This window comes from Sparus aurata, chromosome 23, assembly GCF_900880675.1.
Source record: "Sparus aurata chromosome 23, fSpaAur1.1, whole genome shotgun sequence".
Lineage (NCBI taxonomy): Eukaryota > Metazoa > Chordata > Actinopteri > Spariformes > Sparidae > Sparus > Sparus aurata.
In genome coordinates, this window is record NC_044209.1 from 26,549,640 (window position 1) to 26,575,456 (window position 25,817).

General features: G+C 37.7%; 1 protein-coding gene and 1 long non-coding RNA gene across 2 annotated transcripts; both read left to right on the forward strand.

The window, feature by feature from the left end:
* Positions 1-1,286: 1,286 nt before the first annotated feature.
* LOC115575639 (uncharacterized) lies at positions 1,287-13,269 on the forward strand. Its single transcript, XM_030407857.1, has 6 exons — positions 1,287-1,453; positions 6,306-6,371; positions 8,668-9,219; positions 10,150-10,260; positions 10,677-11,703; positions 13,225-13,269. The coding sequence occupies exons 1-6, from the start codon at positions 1,287-1,289 to the stop codon at positions 13,267-13,269; spliced, it is 1,968 nt and encodes a 655-aa protein (XP_030263717.1).
* Positions 13,270-17,115: 3,846 nt separating this feature from the next.
* LOC115574974 (uncharacterized) lies at positions 17,116-22,749 on the forward strand. The gene is made up of 5 exons (XR_003982601.1): positions 17,116-17,187; positions 17,306-17,371; positions 17,736-17,807; positions 21,842-21,916; positions 22,569-22,749. It is a non-coding gene; the product is annotated as an uncharacterized LOC115574974 (long non-coding RNA).
* The last annotated feature ends 3,068 nt before the right edge of the window (positions 22,750-25,817 follow it).

The following is a 25,817-nucleotide window of genomic DNA, read 5'->3' on the forward strand; positions in this document are numbered from 1 at the left end:
ATTAGCATTTTGAATTTAAGTTTGTTATATGTATATAATTTATATATATGTGTACATATGTACGTTAGTCAATATAGTGTGTGTGTGTGTGTGTGTGTGTGTGTGTATACACAGTACAATCAGGTGCTCAACATGAAACATAAGTGATTCTTCCTTTTTTAGTCTATATGTCCAGAGTCCAACTACAGAACCTGTTGTGGACCTCCATGTGTCTGAACACGGCGTACCAGAGAGGCTTCGTGACATTAATTTGCTAAATGAAATCAGGTTAGTGTATACATGGATACCACTAATGGATGTTTTGGGGCAATATGTTACTACATATATAACATTATTTTTATACACTCAATGGCCACCACAATATAAATCTGACCTCTAAGCAGTGTTGACTAATTCTGCATCATAATATTACAAAAGACATTCCATCATAAAATATATTTATAGGAAAAACATTTTCTCAACATTGGGGAAATGGCATTTTATAAGTGGCAAATTATTAGTTCACAGAACCACTCCGATATGATTAATAGTCTGCTTAATAACACCAAGAGGTCTGTTCCCTTGACGATCAAATCAATAGGGTCCATCACACACATATCTTTTCTCAGGACATTTAACTTTAAATTAGCAGAACAAGAAAAACAATAAGGAAATGGTACATGAGTTCAGTGACAGAATGTAAGAATATAGAACACTGAGGAGAAAACTTTATAGACAAATATTTATTATTAAAACCACTAACAATGATGACAAAATAAGGCAAGAACAACAAACACGCTGAATAAATGCAACAAATACAGCAATGACAATGAGTGATTGAGGACCAGTGTCTAGCAGACAAAGATGTGTTTGAAGACTTAAAGCATGAAACTTGGGCAAAGCATCCCTCGGCAGCTGAGAGACATATGATACGATAGGATATACTTACCGTCTCCTCTGGGGACTCCTTTCTTTGGTTCAGAGTTGCTATAATTGACAATTTGTTAAACTACAATTGACATTTAATGATCACATTCATACCTTGTATGTACATTCAAGTGCCAATAAAAGAGAAAAACATACAAACAAAAGCAACATACTGAACATCTTTACACCACATTGCAGATGGCAACAGATTGACTCGAAACTACATATTTTTATCCAGTGTGATAGAGATGTTGGTCAAAGAACTGGGGGCTGCTGTGACTCCTTTTCATATTCAAGATGATAATTAAAAGACTGTTTGTATAAGAAGAATTTATTGGTGGATTAACTAATTTAGCCTTTTTTGTCTTATTTTCATCAGGATGGGCGAGCACTTCTGGACGGTGTTCTTGTTCAAAGACAAGTCCTGTTCGGACTTCAGCAAAAAGTTCAGTGACTGTGAACCCAGGATGCTGAAGTCTCTAAAACACCTGGAGAGGGCTGCTGATAAACTAGACTGTGTGGATAAAGGAGCAAAGATCTGCAGTATGTTAAGCAGCTTTGTGGGGATAATTGGAGGTTTTCTTTCCATTGTTGGTTTGTCATTGATTCCTGCAACAGCAGGAGTGTGTCTGACAAAATTAGGGGCATGTCTGGGAATTGTTAGCACAGTCATCATTGTTCTGGCATTTTTCATAGATTGTTGTTGCAACCATAAAAAGAAGGCCAATAAACACTTCCAGAGCTTCATAAAAGACATGCAGAGTCTCCATGACTGTCTGGAGAACATGAACAGTCACCAACCGAACCAAGAAAAAGAAAGTGAAATAGATGTGGTTGTGGGAGTAGGCAAAGTGTTTGACAAAGTTCGTGCTTTAGTTAAATCTATTGACTTGCTTGCTGACTTTGTAGGCGCTACCGATATCCCAGAAATTTGTCAGACAGCAGTCAAAGGATTTCTTGCCAGACTAAATTTGATTGCACTGAATGTTCTTTCCTTTGGCATGGATGCCTTTTACTTCTGTAAGCAAGTCTACAGTCTGGCCAAAAGCAACAAGACTGAGGTCTCACTGTTCATCAAAGCCAGAGCTGCACTTTGGAGATCACAGATGGCCTCATGGAAGAAGATCCATGACTCCCTGCGTGAAGGTCAGAGATTATCAGAGGAACACCGAGCCGTCCTGGATAGGCTATTTATCCAGGGAGGGCAATAGAGAGCAACAACTTAAAAATGAAAGTGGATGACAAATTGAAACAAGAGTGGCAACTCAATTTATATGTATCTCATTGTATTTTTATTTTTTGTAATTCTGAGTAATATGAATAAATCATGTCTGAAAATCGAATCTAACTAATATATAACTATATCTCTGACTATATTAAAAAAATGTTCTGTCTCATAACAAATAGAAGTTTTTAGATGTACCTTTTCTGTATCTGACACATAATAGCTATTAGTACTTGGATAATTGTTGATTTGTTTCAAACAATGTGGAATTGTGTTTTCCAAAGCTGTAGTTTCATTAGAGGTACCTGCTTTACCTTCATCTTTGCAAAGTCTCATTTTTGTATTTTTTCAATTTTGTAATGCGACTGTATCACTGTTTTTAGTCATTTTACAACCTGAGTATTTCACTTCTTCATTTTTTTCTGTTGGCTGTTATTTTTACAAGGAAAGACTGTTTGAATTCATTCATAAGATATCAAAAAAAAATAAGAGTAAAAATAACTGTTTGTACTAAACTTTACTGTCAATAAAGAGGATTCTTCCATATCTTGTAAAATGTGGTTCATCAATTTAGGAAAGTTCTTCTCAGACAAAGAGAAGGTTTTTATCACATCAAATCAAAAACAACTGATGACTACAAGCCTGTTGTAAACATGTATTTACACCATAATATGACTGATAAACATGGATATAAACAAGAAGATTTGTTACCTGGAGCTGGTTGCAAATTTTTACGAAGTTAATATCCTGCGAACACAGCTAAAATAAGGTCCATCTAATAGTTATGGAGACATTTCACAAAAAAATACAATGTATGAAACTCATGGTGGTCTTACAAAAGACTTAGCCAAATAGAAAGTTTCATCATCGGGGTACGATTATAGAATGGTGTGTTAATCCATCAAACAGATACTGATATATTTCTTTGAGGACCATGAACAAAATGTTGTGCTGCTAACATGGCTCAACTTCACTCCAGCTGGCAGTATTTCAGATATATCCAAAGTCCGGCCACTGTAACTGGTGTTTATTCTCTTCTCTCATGTTTGGATCCATTTTACATAAATCACTGATCATCCTCAATCATTCAAGCGTATATTTTGGAGATAATTTATTAGCTTCAATTCTGATGAAGTTAACAATTTCACTGTCATATTTTAAATGATTATGTCACCAAAATGCCTGTTAATATGATGTATTGTTTTTCAATTAAGATTACTTTAGTATGTGCACATGACATTTAGTAATATGGGTTTTAACTGATAAACATATGTGAAAATAAATATTAATATGTTTGCTGTTGAGCTAAAAGCTGCAATTTGTAGCCACTTGCCGTAAATGATTTGATTACTGATCTGAAGATATACATGACGTCAATTTGCTTATCTTTGAAATGTTCTATTGTTGCAGTGCTTCAAATGTATAATGTAATCTCGCCTCATTGTCAGTACCGCCATTTAAACATGTAACTTACTCTGTTCTGTATCGCTGTCGAGATTAAAAAGATGTATTAACGTAAATACATCCAAATGAAATTAGATTCTGAGCACATATTTGACGCATTTAATGTAACAGATTGTAAAAGTAACAGTAAAATGTCTTGTGTTTGTGATTCTTTTTTGTTTTAAGGCCTCTATCTTTAGATGAGGAGCTTCATACATTAAGTGGATAATAGTGACCTTCATACACATTCATTAAATGGTGCTGACATCATTCTGTAGTGTTTCTCCTGAATACCAGAGCTGAATATGTAGTGTCCAATCAACCACGATCAAGCTTTATTGTCATTATACAACACAGGATTGAACAATGAAGTGCAGTCATAGCTCTCTGCATCAGGATATCAGCTTTGGATAAATTAAGGTTAGCTAGGGTGTCCTTGTATGACTTTGAACACTTTCGTTATGACTACCACTAACAGGTTCAGCCTCATATAGGTTTCTATACAAAGAGTAATGGTGTATTTCTGTCCTGTTCCATGGGATTACTATCTTAAAGTAGTCCGACAGCCGTCTCTGGGCGATCTTTGGTTATTCTGAGAGTTTTTGTAGCCATCAAAAAGCATTCATGGTAACCCCTTAGTTGTTTTCCTCTTTTACTGCTTTTATAAATGGAATCATGGTCTATATACAAAAAAAACACTTGTGAAAGTTGTTCATCAGCCTCCAAACTACCTTTGATATAAGAAAGATGAAGCTTGAACTTGCACACTTTTAACTCAGACTGTAAATAAAAAAGGTAAAACTTCCTTCGGCAGATGTAAGTGAAAGCAGCCTTCTGGAGTCAAACTCTGCACATACGTCATTCTGCTCAGTGACTCTCAAACACTCAAGTTTCCCTTTTGAGATCTCACGTTTAACCATTAGGGGGCTTCAGAGTCTGGATCAGTTTGAACACTGCAGCCCTGATCCAATATTTCCTGTTGCAACAAACACTTCATGAAATGCGCTGTAAAGGTCCCCATTACACTTAAAGTTATTAGACTGTCTGCTTTTAGTTTACGAGTTCTGGTTTTAATGATAGAAATGATAAAGGCAGATGTGAGGGGAATTCTCCTTTATGTCCCTCTATTATTTTCATATGTTGTTTTTACATATGTAATCTAACAAATATTGTGCAACATTAATATGATACAGAGGGGTGTAAAAACTAACATAGGTGAGAACTCAGTTAAGGAGTTCATCCTGAAGGGTGTTTTTTAGTCTCTACTGTGTGACCTCTCCTGGGGATATATGTTCTGACAATGGTTGGTGTATAACACTACCTTAAGAAATGTACGTATGTAAAGATAATTTTTGTTTCTATACGCTGATGATGTGTGACTCTTGCTTGCAAGCAATAAAGAACTTCTAAAAAAGAAATATAGTGTCAAACTTGGTATTTGACCAACTTTCATCTGCGTTAGACAAGCGACTGATTTTCAGTTGTCACAACACAGATAACAGAGGTATATAAATCTGGCGAATGAAGTGGGTAACTTAGTTTTCAAGAGCTTATTTTTACTAAACTAAAACTGAGTACAAAGGTGATTATTTCTTTTTGTCACATGCGCAGACACATTGCAAACTATACTATACTACCAGGACCAAGGCAGCATTTACAAAAACTGACCGGTGTGTTCTGTGAAGAGTTACAGTGTTACTAGTGGAGAAGTCATTTTGCAGGAGCAGCATTTTGTTGCCACAGGATCAGTTCCTCGTCACGTACCTTTAGTAAAAAAAAGAATCTAACCTAGAATGTCACGTAGAGTGTTTGCCACAACCAAGGCCCGACTTTTATTACTTACTCAGCGAGACCAGCCACCTAAATATTTGATTGTTCATCAAGATCCATGTATTATTCCCTGAGAAACAAGTTTTGTAAATCACATGCTGGCAGTGTTAAAGACAGTGAAACTGTCTGATCCCTCCTTTCATCCGGATCCACACCAAAAGGTAATCGGGTCCATTCAGTTGGACCTCATCTTCTATTCAAGTTTAGCAGAAATTCATTCAGTAGTTTTTGTGTAATATTGTGTAAACTAACCAACATAACCTCTGTGGCTCAGGCACTTATTTACAAACTGTATACAAACATATATAAGGTTGACTGAATGATGATTACGCCTGTAGCAGTGCCTGATTTGTTTTAAAATGTGTTTGACAATTAGAACCACTTTCTTTAATATCTCCTTATGTGAGGGGGGCCGTCAAGTTCTGGGTATGATTATTTTCTTTGGACCCTCTCGACTGCAATACACTCACCCCAGTCATTGATTTAAAGGTCTGTAGGCTTATAATATGTATAAGATTAGATGTCTTAAAGTCAACCATAATCAAACCAGTTACATGATCCATGGTTTATATATGCTGTTTGAGCTTCCTATAAAACAACTGATCCAAAAATCTGCTTTCCAGCCTATGCCTTCTCATATGAAGAAGTAATCGATTAGATTAGAATGTAAAGACTTTATTTATCCCACAACGGGGAAGTTCACTTGTCACAACAGCTCAAGATGCAACAAGTACATGAAAAAGAGTCAGACTGACACCAGCGATATATAAATGCCTTTCTTGGTCTATGCTAACTTTCATTTTTATTTTCACAAAGAACATTTTGTCTCACTATCTTAAACAAAAACTGTTACAGGATGAAAAACTTTTAATCCTGACTTATTTTCCTTTTGCCACCACAGCTGTCAGCCTATAATAGAGCTACAAGGAGTCATAGACAGTGTGTCAAGTGGAGACAAACAGCAAAGGTAAAGTTATGGAGTAACTTTTGTGGGTTTTTTTTTTGTATTTTGATTATTAATGTGTAAAATCTACAGGCATTATGTCTAGTTCTACAGGAACTAGAGGCTCTGACATTAGAAAGGGTAAATGAGAAATGAATCCATAATTCAGTAAGTAACATCATCTCTCCTGTCTGTGGTATCTGACTTTTTCCCTAATCTGGCCATTATATTCTGTTTTATAATAACAGGACAGGACCAAGTCAGGGGAAACATAAAAATACTGGAAACTCAAAAACTTTAAAATTCCGCCACAGCTTGGGTGAGGTTCATATGTAAGAGATAAACAAAAACAATGTGTGTTTACACTGAAGTTCACAAAATGTTGCTCACTTAATGCAACAAAAATCTGTATTTAAAGGCAGAAAACATTTAAAAATCTTGACCTTTATTCTTTTTTCTCCACAGCTGATAACAAGTTAACCAGCAAGGAGTTGTAGACAGCGTACCAAGTGAAGACGAACAGATGTCGGGAAAAAGGTAAAGAATATTAATGTTGTTACTTTCCAGACTAAAGACTTCATTCAAAGCAAAGCCAAAAATATGAGCACAGCCTAATACGTTTTCTGTAGTTTTTGAAGTTAAAACATTGATGACTCCAAATGTTCAGAAAGTAGACTTCAGATCACCTGCAGTTATTGATGAACTCAACAAAGAAGATATGTATTGTATTGTATTGTTGGGACATGCACGCAGCTGTCTGTGAGAAGACAGGCCAAGACACAACTCCTAAACCACTTCCTGGAAACAAGTGTGGTTAAAGCTGATGACCTTATAAGAGCCTTCTCATAACTTACCTAGAGTCTTTCCACTGTCCTTGAAAACGTGATAAATAGAACTGCTGTTATTAACAGACGTGTACGGTGGCCCTGAGAGCTCACAGCACTGCAACTTAAGAAAACACAATGCAAATAGACAAAACACAAGCAAATTAAGAAAACATCTTCATCAGTTTGACAACACATGCGCAGCATTTAGAAAACGTGCTGCAAAGACCACAACGCAACACATTAGAAAAAACTGATGCAAAGACCGCAACACAACAGAAGTGTTTCCAGAGGACACTTAAAAGTGATGCACATGTCCGGACACACTTGTTGTTGACGCAGATTTTGACTCACAATGCTATTAAGGTTCTCTTTCTGTCAGTCGTGTTGGAAAAAGTGTTTTTGATTTATTTTAACATTGTGATCGCATGATTCAGATACTGATAACACATGGCTCAAAATTCACTAATTGGGATATGAAGGAGGCCACCTCTGCTTCATCTGTTTTATTGCGTCTCCGCCAAAGCTGGTTCTTCTGCAGCTTTCTCTCCAACGTCCGAAGGCTTAACTTAATGTCATGTACTTCTTCCAATAAGGTTAAAATCTCACGATTTGCAAACCCACGTCTGAAGTAGTCTTCAATGATGAGATCCATTTGCGTTTTAGACTAGACTTAGCGTAGCTACGGTTTCGTTTCCTGATTAGTAGGCTATCTCATAATTATGACTTAGTATCTCATAATTTTGACTTAGCTATCTCATAATTTCGACTTAGCATCTCATAATTTTGACTTAGTATCTCATAATTATGACTTAGAACTCATCATTTTGACTTAGCTATCTCATAATTTTTTTTCATAGGTGGCGGAAATGGGCTTCCATATGTGTTACACTATAAACCCATAGATTCTGTAACCTGATTAGGATTTTCAGATATATAGAGTGGTGTAGGGATGGTGTATTTTTGTGGGCTAACCCAGAAGTTAGCATCACCCTAGTTCCCTTGACTTTGAGATGCAGTACAGAAATGCTAACTGATTTCTGGATTTTAGAAATCATTTTAGACACATTACTCACAGACAGCACGAAGTGACTCTTTGAATAATCAGAATTTGTTCCATTCCTTTGACTAAAATTTTGAATTTCAGATGAGCCGCATCAATAAATCATTTTATATTTGAAAGCCAGTATCTTGAGTTTATGATGTATACAGACTGCTAATAAAGTGAATAGAATAAATCCTGTACATTTCATGCATGCACACATATTGAGCAGGATCATTGGTGGAATTCTGTCTGACCTTGAGTGTTTGATAACACATTGCAAGATCAAGCAAAAGATTTTCAAAAGTTTATAGCTTTTTTTTTCTTTTATAATGGGCGATTCATTTTTCAGTTTTGCAAACTGCATGAAGACTGATAAATGGGTCATTTAGTTTGTTTTCACATGTCAAACAGGACAAACATTAATCTAGAGACAACTTTGTCTTTATCAAAGACAGGAACTACAGGAGGCTTTGTGCCAATACACCACAGATACCCTCACCGACATTAACACATTGAGCGGATTCTGTGAGGGGATCTCTACATGGAAGGATGCAAGGGAGAAAGAGTTGAGCAAGCTGAATGAAATCAAAGACAAAGCTGAAAAAGTTGACCTGAGCTTCAGCCATGTTACCCAGTCAGAGACCACATACAGCAGCCGTGAGGAGCTGCTGGCTGCTGTGCTTGCAGACACTCTGGAAGGTCTGAAGAAGCTCGACCACTTCCTGGAGGCAGTGGAGAAGCTGGCGGTCACCTCACTTCATGTGTTCATGGAGGAGAACCAGGTGTTACACCTGCCAGGAGGGATCAGCCTTGAACATGTTCAGGATGTCATCATCGCCGCACAACTAATCTGTCCTCTCCTCCTCAAGTTTAAAAAAGATGCAAGTGTCTTCTTCCTCCCCAAACTTCAGAATGTGGAAGTGCTGTCGTACAAGTTGGGCGAATACATAAAGACCGCCCGGATAATCTGTGAGATGTTGGAGAAAAGGTCTTATTATTTTTTGTTATTGGCACACCTTGCTTTCGAGCTTTTAGATATGAATCTGAAATAATAGATAATTACTTAAAACCAGAAAATCATTGATTAAAAGTAAAAATGTATAAGTGTTAAAAATCGCTCTATATTCCATCAGTAATCTTTTAGAGTGTTTGGTCAGTAATCCATGTCCCATGCAGTTAAAGAGAATAATAAATGTTCTGGTATCCCTGCCAACTTTATCCAATCAGGACAGAGAACTCCATAAAGAGGCGGTCCCGTCTGCTCGTGAACACGTTAACAGCAGGATGTTTGCTCCTGTTTGCTGCTGTGTCTCATGATTACTGCTGTTTGTTCATGTGGTGATGTAGAGAGGAGGAAGTGGATTGCTAACTGCAAAACAGACAGCTAGTTAGCTAAAATGCAAAACAGCTTCAAAGAAATTCAAGTACAATAGTCAAACATGCTTTACTTTCCAGCAATTAATATTAATAGTTAGATAGAATAAAATAATTAAAATGCTGTAAGCTTTGCTGTTTAGCTAACTTCCTGTCCATTTTACATCTTGTAATCCCCTCATCTGTCCTTTAGTGCATGAGCAGGGGGAGAAAGAAATGTGTTACTGACCAAACACTCTATCACAGTGATTACTGTTGGAATATAGAGCTTATTTTAATTTTTAAAAATGTGCTCTCAGCAACTTTAATTGTTCCCATTTCAGTTAGCGCCTCCTAATGACTAAAAAACATCTGGCAGACCTCGGTGGGAATCTGTCTGAAGATGACACACAAAGAATTCACATTAATCAGCATTTGGAATTGAGGTACGTATTACATCTAAGTAGTTAGTTTGGGCCATATGATATTATATATATTTATGTAAATGATATCATATAGCCAAAATTCTGCCCTCAGGTTGTTAACATACAAGATATTAAAACATCTGTTACTTTTTTAGACTACATTTCCAGAAAAGAGCTACAGAAACTGTGGTGAACCATGATGTGGATTTGTCTGAAGATGAAATACAAAGGATGCTTAATCACATTAATCTGCTTGACGAAATCAGGTGAGTGTTATCCATGTAGGTTTTTTTTGGATAATATATGTTTTATATGTTTATACACATACACATACAGGACAGAGCCTTCTCAGTAGCTGCCCCCTCCCCTGATCTTAAAGAATGCCTTGGCGCATAGGCTGTCAGTAAATCTTTAATGTAAATTGGGGCAAAACAGAACATTTAAAGCCTTAAAAGCAATGAGAAAAAAAATAAACCAATACAAAATAGAAATATTAACATCATGTGACTAAACAGCACTAGAGAGCCAAGTACTTTATCCAGGAGAGAAGATTTTTTTTTCCTTAGAGCCAAACTGCTCTTAATGTTGGTTGGTCAAAGAACTGAAGGGTTGCTGAGCAATGCAGATAATAATTTAATTAAGCATTGATTGGTAAATTAATTTTGTCTATCTTTTTAATCAGGATGGACCAGAACTTCAGACTGGTGTTCTGGTTCCCGGATGTTTCATGTTCTGGTTTCATCGATAAGTTCAACATGCGACAACCCAGGATGCTGAAGTTTCTAACAGACCTGGAGGAGGGGGCTGTTCAGCTAAATAAGATGAAAAAGGGGGCAAAGATCTCCAGTGTGGCTGGCAGCTCAGTGGGGGCAGTTGGAGCTGTGCTTTCCATTGTTAGTTTGGCATTAATTCCTGTAACAGCAGGAGTGTGTCTGATAGCAGGTGGAGCAGCACTGGGAGTTACCAGCGGAGTCAACAGTGTTGTCACCACCGCCACAGAGAAAGGAGTAAACCATACACAACAAAAGACAGCTAATGAAGTCTTCCAGAGTTTCATGGAGGATGTTCAGAGTCTCCAGGGTTGTCTGGAGGATGTCATGGGTCAAATAGGCTCCAACTTAGAAGCAAATGGCAAGGAATTGGTTGTTGGAGTTGGCAAGGTGCTCAGCAAAGTTGGTATTGTTGGAAAAGGTATTGCTTCGCTTTCTGACACTGCCTCTGCTTTGTTGTGTAACAGTGAGGAGGTGATTCTAACTGTTGGCAAGGTGGTGGCTCAGGAAGGGAAAGTATCAGGCAACGTGCCCAGGGTGGCCTTGGATATCCCAGATATCGCTCAGGCAGCAGCCAAAGGGCCTCTTGCTCTTAATATGTCCGCCAGAGTAGGGTTCATTGCACTCAATGCTCTTTTCCTTGGTGTGGATATGTTCTTCATCTGTAAGGATGGCTACAGTCTGTCTAAAGGCAGCGAGACGGAAGTCTCACAGTTCATCAGAGCCAGAGCTGCACTTTGGAGCTCAGAGATGGACTCATGGAAGAAGATCCATGACTCCCTGTGTGAAGGTCAGAAGACATCAGAGGAATACCGAGCCATCCTGGACGAGATATTTTATCCAGAGAGGGCAATCAAGAAGAATTATTCCCTGTGCAAAGTTCTGCCGACATCAAAGAATGAACATGCTGTTCTGGACAATCCATCCGATCCAGAGAACGCAACCCTAAAGAATGAAGACAAAAACAATGATGATGATGTGAAAACGATAGAAAAAAAACAAGGTTGTGTAGTGCAGTAGTGCTGAGTGTGAGTCCTGTATTTGTGGCAACACTCACAATGTGCCTTTACGAAAATCTATGAACAGTTTAGATCCATTTTATATAAATCACCGATCATCCTCAATGACTCAAGTGTATGTTTTGGAGATACTTTATTAGCTTTGATTCTCATGAAGTAACAATTTCACTTTCTTTTTTAAATGATTATATCACCAGAGTGTCTGTTTATAATGTAACTTTCTTCAATTAAGATTACTTTAGTGTGTGCACATGACATTTAGTAATAAATGCTTTAACTGATAAACTTTGTATGTGAAAATAAATATTAATATGTTTGCTGTTGAGCTAAGAGCTGCCATTTGTTGCCACTTCCCATTAATAATTTAATTATTGATCTGAAGATATGCATGACGTCAATTTGTTAATTCATAACACCAACTGGGTTAAATGTTAATTTTTATTTTACATAACTATATATTTTATAGGAGGGAACTGTGTACCTGTTTAGATTTATCTTTGAAGTGTTCTATTGTTGCAGTGCTTTAAATGTATAATGTAATCTTGCCTCATTGTCTGTTCCACCCATTTAAACATGTAACTTACTCTGTTCTGTATTGCTGTCGAGATTAAAAAGATGTATTAACGTAAATAAATTATGAGTGAATTTAAACTCTGAGCACACACTAGCATTTAATGTAATACACATATTTAAAAAGCAACAGTAAAATGTCTTGCCTTTGTTATTCTTTTTTGTTTTAAGGCCTCTATGTTTGGATGAGGAGTTTCATACAATAAGAGGATAATAGTGACCTCCATACACATTTATTAAATGATGTTGACATCATTCTCTACTGTGTATCCTGAATACCGGAGCTGAATATGTAGTCTACAGTCAACATCGATCAAACTTTATTATCATTATACAACACAGGATTGAACAATGAACTGCAGTCATAGCTCTTAGCACCAGGATTTCAGCTTTGAGTAAATTAAGGTTCGCTGATGTGTCCTTATATGACTTTGAACACTTTCGTTACGACTACCACTAACATGTTCAGCCTCAAATAGGTTTCTATATGTAGCCTGGTAAAGTTTAAAATAACACAGGACACAAACAAATTTACAGGATCTTTATTTCTCCGAATACTCTAAAAATTATTATTAAATTATCTTGGAGAGTTAAATTTGGTTTAGGTTTTAACAGAGATTTCATTCACAAACAAAAATGGACATCTTCAGGCAAGAAGAATCTCACTTCAAGTAATATCTTACTCTTCAAAACTCAAATGATTTCACCTATATTGGTAAACTACATTTCTGACTGAAAGTGCATCAGTGCCAGTGCATTTACAACTCATGAACAACTCTACTTGACTGAAAGTGCATTAATGGAAATACAATGTAAATGCATGAACAACTGTAGCGGTTGCTCTTAACACTTTATCTCTGTGCTTACTCAGATGCACATCATGTGGCGACAGGCCGTCAAACTCATGCAGCTTTGAAAAACAGCAAATATCCTTCCCGGTGAACAGGTGAGTGTCTCTCTAAGTGGACGCTGCTAATCACTTCCTGTTTCTGGTCCGCGATTCTCACTCTCTCTCACGTGATCTCCTGTAGAACTGCTCACAGTCTTGCGCAGAGTTTTGGTTTGGTTTGGCTTTAGTGTGAACGCTTATTTCCACTTGACTACATATAAAAAGAGTAATGGTGTATTTCTGTTCTGTTCCATGGGATTACTATCATAAAGTACTCAGACAGGGAAAAAGAGCTCCAAACAAAAACTTCTTTGGGTGATCTTTGGTTGAGAGTTTTTGTAGCCATCAGCAATCATTAATGGTGGGACATGGTTACAACTAAAACTATCCAGTTCTTATAACAAGTGTTCATCCGCTTAGACATTTTCTGCTTTTATTGCTTTTATAAATGGGATCATGGTCTATATACAAAAAAAAAACTTGTGAAAGTTGTTCATTAGCCTCCAAACTATCTCAGATATAAGAAAAATCAAGCTTGAATGTGCACACTTTAAACTCAGATACAAAAAAAAATGGAAAGCTTCTTTCAGCAGATGTAAGTGAAAGCAGCCTTCTGGAGTCAAACTCTGCACATACGACATTCTGCTCAGTGACACTCAAACACTCAAGTTTCCCTTTTAAGATCTCACTTTTAACCATTAGGGGGCTCCAGAGTCTGGATCAGTCTGAACACTGCAGCCCTGATTCAATATTTCCTGTGGCAACAAACATTTCCTGAAATGCGCTGTAAAAGTCTCCTTTATACTTATGAAACTCTGTGCTTATAGTTTAACCTCTACTGTGTGACCTCTCCTGGGGATCACGTCTCTCTCCTCGGCAATCACATCCTGGGCATTGCCGAGGTGCCCTTGAGCAAGGCACCAACCCCCAACACTGCTCGTTGGGCGCTGTGGCATGTGTGGCAGCCCCTTCGCTCATCTCCTCTACACTGCATGTGTGAGCGCACCTGTGTGTAATGTGAGTGGAAAAGGACATTTCCCAATTTGGGATTCAAATAGTATATAAAATTAAAAAAATTTGATAAAAAATAAAAAAGATATATGTTCTGACAATTGTCTATGTATGACATACTACCTATGTAAATGTGCATATATGTTAAGATAATGTTGAACCTGAGGTGGATGTGGAAAAGATGGGAATGTTATTTTAAGTGAGTTCACATGTAACTGTGTGACCGCTACAATTGTGTGTATTGGGTCTCTGCCATTACAAAGGACGAGGAGAGACTGCCTCTCTTCAGTCATCATCTATACGCTGATGATGTGTGACTCTTACTGGCATGCAAACGCAGAAGCAGACACATTGCAAACTATACTATACTTCCATGACCAAGGCAGCCTTTACAAGAACTGACGGTGTGTTCAGTGAATAGTTGCTGTGTTACTGATGGATCAGTCATTTTGCAGAAGCAGCATTGTGTTGCCACAGGATCAGACCCTCATCTCGTACCTTTAGTCAAAAAAAGAATCCAACCTAGAATGCCACGTAGAACATTTGCCACAACCAAGGCCAGATATTCTCCTTTTTTTACTCACTAAGAGAAACCACCTAAATACTTGATTGTTCATCAAGATTCATGTATTATTATTATGTATTATTATTAGAGTTGAGCTGGATACTCGGCTGAAACGAGTATCCGGTACAGATAAAGCACTTTTGCCGAGTACGAGTATTATACGAGTAATACGAGTCAATATCTGTGCTCGGATTGAATGAAAACCCTCATTGGGTAGCTGACTGTGTCTGTGATAGGCTAGTAGTCACAGCGCTCCTCCCTTACACACATACAGATGTGTTTCTGTGTCCCGCTCTGCTCACTCACACACAGAACAGCTGTCTGTCTCTGCCTCAGTCATTCAGGTTCACGGTCTTTTCCGTTAACGTTTAGGGTTTATTCAGCTTCAGGTTTGTTTTTACTTCGGTTTGTACTCACTTATTAACCAGTAGAGTTCTGGTAAACGTGGGTTCGTTCAGATGTGGTGCTTGGTAGAATGTGACTCACGTTGCGTCTCTGCCTGTCGGAGATTTTCTTCTTTTTTTTTTTTTTTAACCCTCAGCTCTCTCTCTCTCTCTCTCTCTCTCTCTGCTGGTTGTCAGGAGTTTTTTGTTTTTTTTAAACCGTCAGCTGGCTCTAACCAGTCTGACACTTTCTTGCTGTATTTCATAGAAAAATAAAGGTAGTAGTGGTATAAATAATATTACAAATTGAGCTACACTACACACACACTGATCATAAAAAAATTTAAAAGTTAAAAAATAAAGTTATGTTGAGTATGAAAACTCTTGTTCATTACATTTTACTTCATAATTGGAATCACATGTGTTGTATTCATTGTTGCAAAACTTGTTCTGTAAATAGTTTGTTTGCTATCATGATCAAAACCATTGATCTGAAGCTCAATGCTGATGCTGTCCTATAAATAGTTTTCTAATCATAATTCAATAAATATAACAATTTCTGATCAACCCATATCAATTGCATGCTTAAAATAACATACTGGTTAAAGTCACGCCCATTTCAAGACAACCCGACCCATGTCCTGGTTAAACCCCGCCCACTCCCAGGTTAGGTCCCGCCCACTCCGACTACAGATACAGATACATATAATTCATATGGTTAACAGATACAGATACAGATAATGCTGTACTCGCTCATCCCTAATTATTATTATAGCTTACGAAAGTGTTGAAAAACACATGCTGGCAGTGTTAAAGACAGTGAAACTGTCTGATCCCTCCCTTCATCCGGATCCACACCAAAAGGTAATCGGGTCTATTCTGTTGGACCTCATCTTCTATCCAAGCTGAACAGAAATTCATTCAGTAGTTTTTGTGTATTATTGCAGACAGACCAACCAACATAACCTCTGTGGCAGAGGTGGTTATTTATAAACTTTATACATACATATATAAGGTTGATTCAATGATGATTATGCCTGTAGCAGTGCCTGATTGGTTTTAAAATGTGTTTGACAATTAGAACCACTTTCTTTAATATCTCTTTATGTGAGAAGGAGCCTTCGGACTGGGGCCTAAACCCCTCCCTGAAACTAAAGCTGTTGAAAAAGGACTAACAAACCCATCAGAAGACGAGAACAGATCATATCACCAGAGTGAGCCGCCTGACTGACTGCTGCTCAGTCTGGGTGGTGGAATGGTGGAAGGTGCTCACTGTCAATTGTTAGCATATTTATCACATGTCCACACATCGTGTTAGAGCGATGGATGTGCTGGTTTTGACTAATTGGCAATACTGTGCAAGGCAATTTCTGCATTTTCAGCAATGGTGAATTCAGCCGGAAGCATTTCTTACTTAGGTATGATTATTTTCTTTGCACCCTCTCCACTGCAATACACTGACCCCAGTCACTAATTTAAAGGTCTGTAGGCATATAATATTTATAAGATTAGATGTCTTAATGTCAACCATAATCAAACCAGTTACATGATCCCTGGATTACGTATGCTGTCTGAGCTTCCTATAAAACAGCTGATCCAAAGAGCAAAATACATTTAATTCCACAGCTGTTATTCCAGCAGCAAACATCTGATTTACAGCTGATGCCTTCTAATATGATAAAGTAATTGATTAGATTAGATTAGATTATATGGATTTAATTTATCCCACAACAGCACAGATGCAACAAGTACATGAAAAGGAGTCAGACTGACACCAGTGATATATAAATGCTTCTCTTGGTCTATGCTCACTTTCATTTTTATTTCTAAGATCTTAAACAGACTGATGGCCCATACTTTACGTGCTTAAACAATAGAATCCTCTGCATTGCTTTCATTTTTTCATCAGTGTGGTCTTACCATAAAAGCCACCTGCTGTACAAGGTGCAGGAGAAGGAAGACTGCTGTGTGCAGAGCGCACTGACGGTAAGTTTGGTTTTACATATTTGACTCACAAAGAACATTTTGTCACACTATCTTAAACAAAAACTGTTACAGGATTAAAAACTTTGAACCTTGACTTATTTTCCTTTTGCCACCGCAGCTGTCAGCCTATAATAGAGCTACAAGGAGTCGTAGTCAGTGTGGCAAGTGGAGACAAACAGCAAAGGTAAAGTTATGGATTTATTTATTTTTTGTTAATAATGTGTAAAATCTACAGGCTCTGACATTAGAAAGGATACATGAAAAATGAATCCATCATATAAAGAGTAACATCATCTTTCCCTGATCTGGCAATTTATTGTAACAGGACAGGAACAAGTCAGGGGAAACATAAAAATACTGGAAACTCAAAAACTTTAAAATTCTGCCACAGCTTGGTTGTGGTTCATATGTAAGAGATATACAAAAACAATGTATGAGTACATTGAAGTTCACAAAATTTTGCTCACTTAATGCAACAAACAGAAATCTGTGTTTAAAGTCTGAAAACATTTTAAAATCTTGACCTTTATTCCTTTTTTTCTCCACAGCTGATAACAAGTTAACCAGCAAGGAGTTGTAGACAGCGTACCAAGTAAAGACGAAAAGATGTCGGGAAAAAGGTAAAGAATATTAATGTTGTTACTTTCCAGACTAAAGAGTTCTTTCACAGCAAAGCCAAGAATATGAACACAGCCTAATACGTTTTCTGTAGTTTTTGAAGTTAAAACAGTGATGACTCCAAATATTCAGAAAGTAGACTTCAGATCACCTGCAGTTATTGATGAACTCAACAAAGAAGATGATATTGTTTTGTTGGGACATGCACGCAGCTGTCTGTGAGAAGACAGGCCAAGACACAACTCCTAAACCACTTCCTGGAAACAAGTGTGGTTAAAGATGATGACCTTAATTTACCTAGAGTCTTTCCACTGTCCTTGAAAACGTGATACATAGAACTGCTGTTATTAACAGACGTGTACGGTGGCCCTGAGAGCTCACAGCACTGCAACGAAAACACATGCAAATAGACAAAACACAAGCACATTAAGAAAATATCTTCATCAGTTTGACAACACATGCGCAGCATTTAGAAAACGTGCTGCAAAGACCACAACACAACACATTAGACAAAAGCAATGCAAAGACTGCAACACAACAGAAGTGTTTCCAGAGGACACTTAAAAGTGATGCACATGTCCGGACACGCTTGTTGTTGACACAGATTTTGACTCACAGCGCTGTTAAGGTTCTCTTTCTGTCAGTCGTGTTGGCAAAACTGTTTTTGATTTATTTTAACATTGTGATCACATGATTCATCTACTGACAACACGCGACTCAAAATCCAATAGAGAGAGTGTCCTTTTACGACCTTGAACACTTTGGTCATGAATACCACTAACAGGTTCAGCCTCAAATGGGTTTCTATACCAAGAGTAATGGTGTATTTCTGTTCTGTTCCATGTGATTGCTATCTTAAAGTAGTCAGACAGGGGAAAATGTATCCAAACAAGAACTTCTATGAGTGATCTTTGATTTTTCAGAGAGTTTTTGTATCCATCAACAAGCATTCATATAAAAGCAATAAAGGAGGAAAACATCCAAGGGGGTGAACACGTTTTATTATGAAATCATGGTCTATATACAAAAAAAAACACTTGTGAAAGTTGTTCATTAGCCCCCAAACTACCTCTGAAATAAGAAAAATGAAGCTTGAATGTGCACACTTTAAACTCACTTGTAGGTTGATGATCGGTAAAGAGTTCTGTAGCTGCCAAGATCTGCCTCTCTTGTTATTTCATCCAGGAAGACAGGGAGTCACATTTACTAATGTAGGCTGTCAAGAACAAAACATGTGCTGGCAACATGATGTAACTTTAAAGTGTCTCTAGAGGAATATAACAGATGGGATGCATAATGGGATGCATTGTTTACCGTGGCTAATTCTGGCGTTTAAGAGATTAAAACATTGATGAAACCAAATGTTCAAAAACTAGACTTCAGATTAGACTTGTAGTCAAGACCGCCTAAACCGAGACCAAGACACTACCAAGACCAGAGAGTATCAAGACCAAGACAAGACCAAGACCAAGACAGACCAAGTCAAGACCAAGACTAGTTCAGCTCAAGACCGAGACCGAGACCAAAAAATAAATACATTTTTTTGCCATTTTGCACGAGTTGTAGAACATAAGCACCATACTGGGTTCAGCTACTTAGTATAAATATGAGATTTTATTATTTCAACTACAGGCACATTAATACAGAGACAGTGCATGTCTTGTGTGTGAACGAAAGTCATATGAAAATTAAGTGTACAGTCTAAACATCAGGTCTTTGCATAATGAAACCTAAATCCAATCCAGTATGACACATTAACATATCATCTCTGTATTTGACTTCCTCTTTTTGCATAGCTGCAGCACTATGCCTGCTCCTCCTGTCAGCCAACTAACTCATGTGTATTGTTGATAAGAAATTAAACCAATCTTAACAGAAAATACACATCTACTCTATAACGTCTGATGTTGTTCTCTACAGAATCTGTAGCCTGAACCATTCTGCAGCTGTAGTGGCATGATAGCCTCATAAGGCCACGAGAGGACGAGCGCCAACGCCGTCTGTGTCATAAAATGCATGTGATTGTTACCACTTGAAGGGGGTGTATAATGATATAAAAAACCCAAAAAAACAAAACAAACTGTGCCTGCCTTGGTATTATAGGTTACAAATCCCTTCGAGACCGCTCGGCCAGTCCGAGACATTGTGAGACCGAGAGACCCGAGACCGAGACAAGACTGAGACTAAAGACTCTCGAGACCGAGACAGGACCAAGACCACAAAAAAGTGGTCTTGAGACCAAGACCGGTCTTGAGAACTACAAGTCTACTTCAGATCACTGACAGTTATTGATGAACTCAACAAAGAACATTATATTGTATTGTAGAGACATGCATGCAACTGTCTGTGAGAAGGCAGGTCTTGGCAAAACACCGAAAACACAAACCACTTCCTGAAACAAGGGTTGGTAAAGATGATAATCTTATGAAATCCTTCTCATAACCTACCAAGAGTTGTTCCACTGTCCTCGACACATAAAACTGATGGTACTGTACAGTACTGATGAGCGGACAAAGGGCAAGGTAGGTTACAGAGTTTCATCATTTTTTAGATTTGTTTTGCAAAACAATATGAACATTTTAAGTGAAGCAAGAATCATTTTAGAGGTTGTAGTTTGTGATGCTGTTGAATAAACAAGAGAGAGCTGATGTCTACACTGAAATATTTGACTCCCGACCTGGGTCCCTTTGCTGTGTGTTACTCCCCCTCTCTCTAATCCTGTTTCCTGTCCTATCCTGTCAATAAAGCCAAAAGGCCAAAAAAAAAATATATATATATATTAAAAAAGCAGAGTTAAATCAACTGGATACTCTTGAAATGTAGTCTTTTTAGTGTAAAACTTTCTTTAAAAGACTGTAACTTTGGTGTGCTGATTTCATAGACAGTTTAAAACTCTCATTAGTAGATGTTACATTTTGGAAAGTACTGTTGAGGAATATGGATCTTTCCGCCATTTCTCACATTGAAGGTGCAGTTGGAGGGAATGAGCAGTATGTATAGGAGAAACAACTACTGCAAGTAAACAGTCATTATAAAAAAAGTGGAAGTGCCTTGTATTCAACAAAGAAAATAGCCTACTGGGAGACCAATTTCAAAATAATGACTTCCTTATCTCATATTTACAATAAAAATCTCTTAATTACAGCTGTTACACTATCAACACAGATTCTGTAACCTAATTATGATTTTCAGCTATATAGAATGGTATATGGATGACATATTTTTGTGGGCTAACCCAGAAGTTAGCATCACCCTGGTTTCCTCAACAAACAGGCTGTGGGAGTTTTAAAAATGAATTTTATGATATTTACCTATCTTCACAGATGAACACCACTTTTGAGATTTTCGAAGCGTAAATGAAATAGCTTTAAGTAAAAAGCTAATGTCAGGCTACAGATGAAACACATTGCAGTCGCATGACTTCAATGTCACAAACATCACAAACTTTTTTACTCAATCATAAAGAGCCACCTAAATGCGGTGGTGGTGGTGGTGGATGGTTGCTGTAGCAGTCTGATCTTGAGCTCCTGGTCTCAGGGATCTGGAGGATAAAAATGTCCGGCCTCTAACTGGACTGGTCTCTCTTGATTTCCTCCCATCGCCTGCACCTTTTCCTGTTGTGTTGAAACTATTGTTTTACTCCACCTACACCACACCATCTCTCACCACATCCACATTTACACCACTGATGCCAACAATAAATAAATGCCTTTCTTGGTCCATCCTTACATTAATTTGTATTCCGTTTGCCTAAACACGTCTAAAAATTTCCATGCACCCTGCACTGCTTTGTTCAGAATGCAGGAAGGGGAAGCAGGAGGAAGACTGCTGTGTGCAGTGTGCTCTCAAGATAAGCTGTATCCCACATTTGACTCACAGGCATCAAGTTGTATATTTTGATACAGTTCACTTCTTTACAACAAACAGTCGCCTGTCTTACTAACTTATTTTAGGTAAAGTCAAAAGACACAACATGTGTTAATGTTACAGGATGAAAAACTTTGAATCCTGACTTATTTTCCTTTTGCCACCACAGCGATCAGCCTACAATAGAGCCACGTGGAGTCATAGACAGTGTACCAAGTGAAGACGAACAGATGTCGGGGAAAAGGTAAAGAATTTTTATATTGTTGTTTTCCAGACTAAAGAGTCCATTCACAGCAAAGCCTTAAATATGAGCATGGCCAAATAACATAAAGTTATGTCTAGGTGAAAGGTCTAATGCTTTCAGGATGTCAAGATTTATTTTTTGAGTATTATTTTGAAATCTGCTTTAACTGAGGTTAATTCTAAAACAGGTATTATGAATGCACATGATTTAAACAAAGTTAATAAAAAGATAAATTGTAGGTAGATGCTAGGTAAATAGTTCTATAGCTGCCAAGATCTGCCAAAAGAAGTCACATTTACTAAATGTATACTGTCAAGAACAAAACCTGTGCTGGCAACATGATGTGACTTTAAAGTTTCTCTAGAGGAATATAACAGATGGGATGCATAATGGCATACATTGTTTACCCTGGCAAATTTTGAAGTTTAAGAGATTAAAATCTTGATGACTCCAAATGTTAAAAAACTAGACTTCAGATCACTTACAGTTACTGATGAACTCAACAAAGACCATTATATTGTATTGTAGGGACATGCATGCAACTGTCTGTGAGAAGGCAGGCCTTTGCAACATCCTGAAACCACAAACCACTTCCTGAAACAAGGGTTGGTAAAGATGATAACCTTCTGAAATCCTTCTCTTAACCTACCAGGAGTCGTTCCACTGTCCTAGAAAACTTGACACATTAAACTGATGGTACAGTAATGATGAGTGGACAGAAGTCAAGGTAAGTTACAGAGTTTCATGATTTTTTAGAGTTGTTTTGCAAAAAAGTATGAAAATTTTAAGTGAAGCAAGAATTATTTTAGAGGTTGTAGTTTATGGTGCTGTTGAATAAACAAGGCTTGATTGAAGAACTGTTTTGATGCATTAGTTTTAGCTAGGTGTATCTGATAAACTGGAGACTGAGTGTATAAAGATATCATCTTTGTTTTCACCAAGTTAAACACATGCAACCATATACCAAAATATTTTGAGCTTCCTCTGACCACCAACACTGTTCAACCATATTGAGATGTATGACTTGTGTGTGCCCCAAATACCAACGCTTGAAGTAAATGCAAGTAGTCAATTTGTGAGACATAGACTACTCTAGTAACTGCCAATGTACTCTCTTAAAACAATACATGCTTTCCCAATATGAAAATAAAAAAAAATATTCTAAAGCTTATGTAGGCCAAGCTTCAGAAGCAGAGTTAAAACAAGTGGATACCTTTAAAATATAGTCTTTTTAGTGTGAAACTTTCTTTAAAAGGCTGTAACTTTGGTGTAGTGATTTTGTAGACAGTTTAAAACTCTTATATGTAGAAGCTACAATTTGGAAAGTACTGTTGTATGGAATGAGGAATATGGATCTTTACGCCATTTCTTACATTGCAGGTGCATTTTTAGGGAATGAGCAGTATGTATAGGAGGAACAACTACAGCAAATAAACAGTCATTATAAAGTGGAAGTGCCTTGTATTCAACAAAGAAAACATCCTACTGGGAGACCGATTTCAAAATCATGACTTCCTTATCTCATATTTACAATAAAAATCTCTCAACTACATGACTACAGGTTCTGTAACCTGATAATGATTTTCAGCTATATAGAGTGGTGTAGGGATGATGCATTTTTGTGGGCTAACCCAGAAGTTAGCATTGCCCTTGTTCCTTCGACAAAAAGCTTGTGGGATTTTTTAAAATGGATTTTGGATTATTGCCAAATATAATTTCTGTGGCAAACACACGTTTATGATATTTACTTATCTTCACAGATGAACACCACCTTTGAGATTTTTGAAGTGTAAATGAAATAGCTTTAAATAAAAAGCTAATGTCAACCTATAGATCAAATACACTGCAGTTGCATGACTTAAACGTCACAAACTTTTTTTAATCTCTCATAGAGACCATAGAGATATAAAAGTCTGGCCTCTAACTGGGCTGGTCTCTTGTCAGTCATGACTTCCGTATCTCATAATTACAAAAATAAATCTCTTAACTACATGATTACAGGTGTTACACTATAAACCCACAGATTCTGTAACCTCACTATGATTTTCAGCTATATAGAGTTGTGTAGGGATGACATATTTTTGTAGGCTTACCCCAAAGGGGTCAATGAATCATTTCATGCTTGAAAGTCAGTATCTTGATTTCACTATTGCATCCAGAATCCTAATAAAGTAAGTGGATCAATCATGTACATTTCATGTACATATTCATCTGTGGTGCCTGAACTACAGGATCATGCTAGCCTTCATGCTGGACTTTAATAGTTATTTGAATCTATGTATAGGTTTTTTTAGTGAAACTTCTAACATCCCACTGTGCAGAACATGCTCAGAGCCAAACATCTGACAGACACAGTTGAGACACTTATTTAAGCAGTTGGCAGCTTCAGAGCAGACCTGTAAGAGTTGGTTCACCATGTTACATTAAAATGTCAATGTTGTGTTTACAACTTGTTTTCTGCTGACCCCAAGAGGCCAAGAAATCAGTCACTGAATTTCAAGTTTGGTATGAATCCATGTAGAAAAGGGTTCACTGTACACCTTCAGACCTGAAATTATATTTTGAGCATGATCATGGCTGTATGTTTAAGTCTGACAGTCCTCATAGCTATGGGACATTTTTAAACTGACCGACGAATGATAATGAACTCTGTCAGACCTTTTTTTTCTTATCTGGCAGCAGTTCCGTTTCTGACTTTTTGGGGGCCCTATGCAAGAAGCTGTTTGGGGGTCCCTATTTGTCAAACTACGATGGATAGATTCCTAACCCTTCAGGTGATCCACAAAGATGCAACAATCTATTACATTCCTACACAAGAGGAAAACAGGCAAGAGTGAAAACCTTTCAAGTTAAAATGAAACATCTTAAGTTGACCCAACCGAGCAAGTTGAAGTGATAGAAAATGATAATACAAGGTAAACAATAGGGATCGTCTATAGGTCAGTACATGAAACTGATGCAGTGTTCCTCAAAAATGTTTATTTTAAATTGTAAAACATTTTTAAACTTAAAGGAGTCATCACCTGGTTTTTTACATATCCAGTCCCTCTTGGATCGCTTTGGATCAATTCATAAAACTTATTAAAAAAAAAATAAATTAAAAAAATCAAACATAGAGCTTGTTCTGACCCTTTTTCATTCCGCGACTTTCTCACGCGAGATTATGCGCGAGGTTTTGACCGGTCCGGATGTGCATTGTATTAATATGTAATGAGGTGCGCGTTGATTGGCCGCAGGAAGGACAGAGCCGGAATGGGGGGCGAGCCTGCATGCACACAGACTCCACAACATAAACAGCCCCCTGTCATGGCGCACACACTAAATGACGAACCTTACGGAATTCAGGCATTTATGTACGAGCCGGAGTCGGAACCCGAACGGGAGAGTGAAGAAGCAGAGACGGTGGAAGAGACACGTTTACAGCAGGACGTCTCTGAATGGTAAATTATTTTTTTTTCCTTCTTACTTTTCACACTCGTGTTTTACATGTAAGACCTGAGTTTTAATGCTGGCGGTGACGATGTATGGCGTGAAAATGACAGAGAAATAAGCAGATTTGGCGTGCTCACTCAGAAAGTCTGGCTGAGGACGGCTGTGAGCCGATGCTTAATATGCAAGTAGCCTCCTGTGGTAACGTCACCACAGGAGCAGAGTCAAAATCTCGTGCTTTAGGAACGCGCACTATTGTGCGCTACTCCTGTTCGGAAAAAGAGCCAAAGCGAAAAAAAAAAAGCCACTTTCAAACTCCAGCTTTTCAGGCAAGTTTCAACTGAGGACCAACACCAATATGCATGATTTAACGAGAGAAATTGCGATTTCCGGGTGATGACTCCTTTAAACATCCTGGTCCAGTGGTGCTGAAGACGGCCGTGCTACTTCCTGGTCCGGTGGCGCCGAAGGT

Coding starts and splice junctions, on each gene's coding strand:
- LOC115575639 (XM_030407857.1), top strand. CDS start 1,287: ATGGGCGAGCACTTCTGGACGGTGTTCTTGTTCAAAGACAAGTCCTGT. Junction 9,220..10,149: donor AAAAGGTCTTATTATTTTTT/GTTATTGGCACA, acceptor TTACTTTTTTAG/ACTACATTTCCAGAAAAGAG. Junction 10,261..10,676: donor AATCTGCTTGACGAAATCAG/GTGAGTGTTATC, acceptor CTTTTTAATCAG/GATGGACCAGAACTTCAGAC.